General features: G+C 31.3%; 1 protein-coding gene across 1 annotated transcript; it reads right to left on the bottom strand.

Annotated features, from left to right (window-relative positions):
* Positions 1 to 737: 737 nt before the first annotated feature.
* LOC131060957 ((S)-N-methylcoclaurine 3'-hydroxylase isozyme 1) lies at positions 738 to 2,534 on the bottom strand. The gene is made up of 2 exons (XM_057994425.2): positions 1,610 to 2,534; positions 738 to 1,486 (listed from the first exon to the last, which is right to left on the bottom strand). Exons 1-2 carry the CDS (start codon positions 2,504 to 2,506, stop codon positions 860 to 862), a joined length of 1,524 nt encoding a protein of 507 aa, XP_057850408.2. The 5' UTR covers positions 2,507 to 2,534; the 3' UTR covers positions 738 to 859.
* Between the last annotated feature and the right edge of the window lie 4,425 nt (positions 2,535 to 6,959).

Below are 6,959 nucleotides of genomic sequence, written 5' to 3'. Positions count from 1 at the left end.
TTTGTATCGTTTGCGCATTATTTCCGATGAAGTTCTAGGGCATGTACTAATGGTGTCTACGTGGGAAGTTCACCAACCTACATGATCTTATGCCAAATGCAATCATAGATCATTACGGCTTGCTGACTACAGCGTATACCTCGACCATATGGGCATGCACCATTACCAAGAATCCTTATTCTTTATTCTTTATGTATATACTGTTTGTTTGCAGGTACAATGCTCTTCCTTTGGTTCTTCCTACCTCATCCAAACTGGATAAAGATTTTTATCTCTTAGTATGGTATGCACTTGTCTCAAGATATGATCAACCTAAGATCAAGGAGGACGATCCAAGTCATGCATGAACAGAGATAATCCTTGTCTGTTCTGCAAGCAATACTCTGGTCAACTTGATCCATTATATCAAGTTGCTTGTATTAACTTGCTATATCAAAATCCTTGTAAGAAATACTCTGGTCATCTTGAATCTTTATGTCAAGTTGCTTGTATTTTCTTACAACATTTTAAAGCTCAATGATGAAAAATAAAGCACCATGGATCATCATTCCATCTCATTTGTATATATTGCATTCCATCCATCCATACATTCATAAATAGCTGCATATCATTCATACATAGTAATGACAATGGATACTCTATTTTCCTCTTCTTCCATAGGAATGTAATAGGTCCTCCATTTCTTCTATCAAAAGAACAACCTTTGAGAAGAATGTTCAATACAATATAGTTCAATATAGTTCATGAATGATCCATTTAGATATTAAGCCTTTTAATTTACTTAAAGGAAGTACTACTTCCAAGCATAACACAAGAGTGACTAATTAGAAAGAACATTTTTCCCTTATCATAGTAGCAATCAGTTATAAATATGTTGTGGTAAGCGAGGTGTGGGAATTGCAACCAGATGTTGTACCTTTGTTAAATTGATTCCAATCTTTGCGCTCATATCTAACTTTTCTGGATTCTGTCCATTGGGAAGCTGCCAATCAAAACATTGAAGGAGAGTAGCCACTATTACATGAACTATTTTATGAGCCAAAGGGAGCCCTGGGCATATTCTCCTCCCTGATCCAAATGGAAGCAAGTCAAAATTTTGCCCTTTGTATTCCACATCTGAGTCTACAAACCTCTCTGGAAAGAACCTATCTGGTTCTGGCCATACATTAGGGTCCCTTCCAATCGCCCAAACATTCACAAACACTTGGGCATCCTTAGGTATAACATACCCCTCAATTTCACAAGAGTCAAGGGCTCTATGGTGGATCAGAAGGGGAGCAACAGGGTGTAGACGAAAGGTTTCTTTAACAACTGCATGAAGATAAGGGAGGTTGTCAATATCACTTTCTTCTACTCTTCTTTCTTTCCCCACTACCTTGTCCAATTCGTCCCTCGCTTTTTCCATTACCATTGGATTTCGTATGATTTCTGACATGGCCCATTCAATTGTGTGACTAGAAGTTTCACTCCCTGCTGTGAACAAGTCCTATAAACATAACAAACATCAAAATCATCTTGTTAAGAAACTCTCTCAAAACTAAAACTAAAACTAGATATAAGATGGACAGCTAGCGATCTCATACTTTGTTTGTAGGATAGATATACTTACATAGAAGAAGCGAGTGATCTCAAACTTTGTGAGCTTCTCCCCAGTCTCGGTCTTACTCTCGAGCAAAATATCGAGAAAATCCTTGTCTTCCTCCTCGCTTCTTGTCCCGCTCTGCAGGCGCTCGTCGATATATTGATCGAAGACTGGAAATATAATCCTAAAAATCCTAGTCATCTCCTTCCTTATGCCCTGCGGGTCGAAAGGCCTGAGGAAGGGAAAATAATCAGCCCAATTAGCCTTGCCACCAACAAAGAGCATGTCAGCGAGCGCTTTCTTAAACTCTTTCGACTTTTCCGACTCATCCCAGTCGAACATGTCCTTGGAAAATATCATGTTGCCCACCAAATTGAAGCTGGTAAGGAAGGCAGCATGGCCGATATCCACAGGAGCTGACGTGGACTTATAAATAGCCCTCATCATGCTTCTCATTTGCTCCCGCCGCAGGTGGTGGAGTGCCTCCAGACGCTTGACAGTGAAGAGCTGGGTGGTGCAGATGCGGCGGAGAGTGCGCCAGCGTGGCACGCAGTCCCTCCACACCAGCGAGTTTTCGCCATACTCGAGACACTTGGCGGCCTCAATCATTGTACGTGCTGACAGGGATGGGTCCTGCGTTTTGAGAACCTCTCTGGCCATGGCGGGCGATGAGGCTACTACAGTTGTCCGCCATCCTAGGTGGAGGGTCATGAGGGGGCCATGGATCTTCGCAAGCTCGAAGAAGGATTCGTTCGCATTCTTGCCCACCTGGAGGATGTTCCCAACCAAAGGCCAGGGACGTGGTCCTGGTGGCAGCCTCCCAGATGGCTTGCTTCTGAGCTTGGTGAGCATGTATATAACAGTAATGGATACTACAGAATAAAAAACCAGGGTGCTGCTCAATAAACTTGAGAAATGATCCATTGCTTTGGGCTCTTTTGTTCAGTTAGGATTTCAGTTGCTGCGTCTTTTGTTCTGCGGTGTATGCTCTTTATATAGGGATGCAAAAGTACACCCCTTTTGTTGGGTTCTTGGTGAGTCGAGTACACCCACGTTTACCAGTCAAGGTTCAAAGAACGTGGAGAGAAAAATGAAGAGATAGACGGTGGGAAAATAATTTTCCTGGTAAACGACTTTGCCACCGACCTACTCCGAAGTTGCTTGGTTCTGATTACTACACGTCGTTCGGTTCTGATCATTATTGAGTTTTGTCAAAATCGTGAAATACGTCAGTGTTTGCAACCGATAAAATGGACAGGCTAGATAGAATGGGCTCAATTAAATAGTTCTGTGTCTTTTGTGCATTCTTTGACTGTATTGTTCATTGTATTTTCTTATTTTATTTATTTAACTACTTGCTGATAACTTCATTTTGCAATTGCATTGTTTCAATATAAAAAAAAAAAGTTTTGTATTGAAATGTCTATATAGCATATAGGATGTATCTTCGATTATGCTTATCAGTTAATCAAATATTAAAAAATTGTTGTATTTTAAAATTTAAGTAATCAATGTATGGAGTGTTGTCAATGTCTATTTAGTCGTCAAAATGGACAAAATGTCTATGCAGGATAAGGATGTACCTTTGACCATGATTATTAATTAATTGAAAATTGAAAATTCATTATTCTAATCTTTTATTAATTATTAATCACAGTCAAAGGTGTCTCTTGTGTACTTCATAGACAAAAGTGTTTAATGCTATTTGTTGACTAGCATATCAATATTTTACAAAAATATAAATATGTTGAGAGATATCAAATTGGAAAATATCTAATATTTATAAATAATAATAAAGAGTTTGATTGTAACAAGTTTGAAGTTAATTGGTTCAATAGATCCTTCACACTGCTTCAAGAAAATTTCAAAAATGTAATGCACATAAGATGAACAAATCCATAAATCAATGGTCATGCATTTCAATAATTTATAATTTTATTAAAGAAAAAGAAATTCTAAACAAATAGATGACGAAGACAAGAAAACTTCAAAAATGAAAAATCGCAATTATGAAACTAACTTTATAAACCTAGCCAAGATCTCAAAACAAAACATAAACTTATATCTTCCTTTAGCATTTCTCTTAAGAGAAACCTGACTAATAAACCATATCTATTTTTTCTTGGAACAAGATTTCGCCTTACATCATGTATTGCATTTTTCGTTTTGTTTCAATTTGTTATAGCCAATTCTTAGAGTAACTCCCTAAATACTTTGAATAGAAACTTTGGCACTTTTGAAATGCAATTTATGTATAGTACAAAGAATCACTTTATTTCATAAGAAAACCAAATTTCAAATCACTTAAATAGCAATATACATGGGCAGAAAAATATTGATGTCATCTTTGGTAAAGGTTTATAGGGAAAGTTTGTGCTTTCCTAGATTTTTTGACAATACTAATGATGTAGCTTGTCTAAGTCATCGTGTGTTGTATTATAATATGCATCCCTAATAGATGTTTCCCCACACTATAATCTTTTAAAAATCTTTCTCTCCTTTCTTACCCTTGCTAATGTATTATACATGGCTTTCATTCTTAATGTCATTGTTTGAGTCATAGAAATTAATGGGGAATAGAGGGGAGCAGAGGTTTGGGGATTCACAAGCTATAATTTTGGATATTTATAACTATGAAATAGTTGAGAAAATAAATATTATGTAACTGATATATTTATATCGTCTTCAATTAAAAATAATTTTAGAAATAACTACCTTCTTGAACTCTTGAAATTGCAATAATCTTGATCACAGGTTATAAGAAATTTAGTTCTTTTACATGTCTTAGATGGTTAAATATTAACAAAGGTGCTATTACAATATATCTTTACCAATTTTTGTAATGTTGTTCAACCTAGTTTCAAATAATTATGAGGATCTCCTCAAGTTTCATATCTCCTATTGTAGGATTTTATGTTGTAAAAGTAGAGCTTAGGTAGAAGCATACAATACTGAAATATTATATATTAATGTGCTATATTACTAATTATATTTAACATGGACTAAGATGGTTATATCTAGTTACTAGATGTAGATTAATGATACCTATCTCGATGTTTAGTTTCTTAGATGGTATAATTTCTTTCGAATTCACGCATCACGATACTTACGTATCCCAATTGGCCATTGATTTCTAATCAAGGATGTTTAAACATATGATGCAAAATCTTTTTTCTTTCAATTTCATTGATGCAATGATCCAGAAACACAACAACAATTATTAAAGTCTTTCCATAAAGTTGGTTTATATTTCTTGTGAATCAAAACTTCAAACTTGGTAGCCAAGGAACAAGGATCATTGCTTTTTACAACTACCTAAGAATATGATAGAATAAACACTTTTGAACACTATAGAAGATATACTAAATAACATATTCAGGTAGTAATGTTAAGGATTTGTTGCTTTGTGTTGTACATATTATGGATGACAAAGTATTTATTCTTGAAAACATTTAGTCTCAACCTATGCCTGAAACGCTTAGATAATTCTATGAAATGCAACCTTTTGAATTTATTTCAAACACAAAATGATTTTGATTCATCCAACCAAAAAGTATCAGACTTCGAAGCTAATAAATACCAAAAGAAAAATCCTTTACAACATTTAAATAATTTTTTTTCATAATACTGAATTGATAGACATGCATAATATATTATTCTATTGATAAGCCTATGTTATAGGAACAAAATTGTGTTTTTTTACTTGGATTACAAAAGTGAAATTCTTCAAGAACATGAATAAATATAGTTATTTCTCTAATTCCCCAAACAATACACACTAAATACATATCGACAAGCAAATTATCATAAACAGAAATATTATGAATATACCTCTTAAACTCTTTGAAGTGATTACCTATGGAAAAAATAGTGTTATCAAAGCTTTGAATGTGGACAAAATTATTCCATATATTTGTATTCCTTAATTCCTATTCTAAGGAGCAAAAAACCAACAATTTAAAGGAACAAAAACTCAATGCAAAACAATTGATTTAAACAAAGAAAAATAAAATATTAATTTATATATAGTAAATTTTATTTTTATGAATTTTGGTTTCTAAACAATTACATTTTCATAAAATAGAATTGTTTATCTTACAATTTAAAATTTAATATTTTAAAAGTTTTCTTATAAGTCTTAAATTTTTTTTTTTTAAAGATTTTAATTTCTTGCAAATTTAGATTATTGTTTTATTTTATTTTTATTTTAAAATAGTTTTAAACTTTAGACTAAATTGAATTATTTTTGTTATTTAAGAAAATTAAATTTAAATTAATATTTTAATCGTTATTTTTTATACTAATAGATATTGAATGATAATTTATTATTAAATATTATAAAGAAAATTCTATTTCTTAAATCTCTAATGTTTAGCTCAAGGAAGGACAAAGCAATACAAACATCATCCATAAGTTAAATTTTATAGTACTCCTAATATATTAGGTTACACATGATTAAATTTTAATTTCCCTCACAACTATATAAATTAAAATTATGTGATTATTTTAAAATCAACTTCTAACATATTCTACTTAATAATATATAATATTACATGAATTTAATTTGAATAATAAAAATCAATTAAAAGTTTAATTAATTTAAAATTTAAGCTCTAAGTTTAAATTTCTCATTATAAACTTAAAATCATAACTATAAATATATATAGAAAATGATTTTTTAAAAATTGAAAAATAAATATTTTACTTTTAATTTTCCAATATTAATCATTAATTAAATAATTATTTTTTTCTTTTTCATTTGTAAAACATATATGATTCTACTTATTTTTAAAATATTCGAAAAAAAAATATTTCAATATTTGTTTTCTGTTTTATTTGTTGTCATGCTTTAAGGTTGTCTCTAGTTAGATTTTTTCATAAAGGTATCATGTGGTCTTTTGAAAAAAAGGGGACATTTCTAATGAATATAGATTTTAATTAATATAATTTTTTTTCTATATTCAATCATTGTTGTTCCAAATTGACTTTTTAATTGAGCGAAAAGAAACAAAGTATGGCATAATAATTTGCAAAATTTTCTTCCTTCGTTGTCATGTAACCATTAAAATAAACATAGGAAAGAATAACACATATTTTATTGACCAAGTCAACAATTTTTTTTTTTATTATTTGGTCAAGTCAACAAAAGTTTAAAGACATTTGGGATTTTAAACAATTTTTTTATTAATAAATTGACTTTCCATCCATTATATAAGATGTTATTAGTGTCAATGAGTCTTTACAATGACAATATTTTAGCTTAAATTTGACAACTATTTACATATCAAATACCAATATTTAATTATATACATAATATTTTCAAAATAGATACCAAATAGAAAAGGCATAGATAGATGTATAAATATAAAATAAACAT

The sequence above is a fragment of the Cryptomeria japonica genome, chromosome 9 (assembly GCF_030272615.1).
Source record: "Cryptomeria japonica chromosome 9, Sugi_1.0, whole genome shotgun sequence".
NCBI lineage: Eukaryota > Viridiplantae > Streptophyta > Pinopsida > Cupressales > Cupressaceae > Cryptomeria > Cryptomeria japonica.
This window is presented reverse-complemented; position numbering and strand designations above follow the sequence as displayed.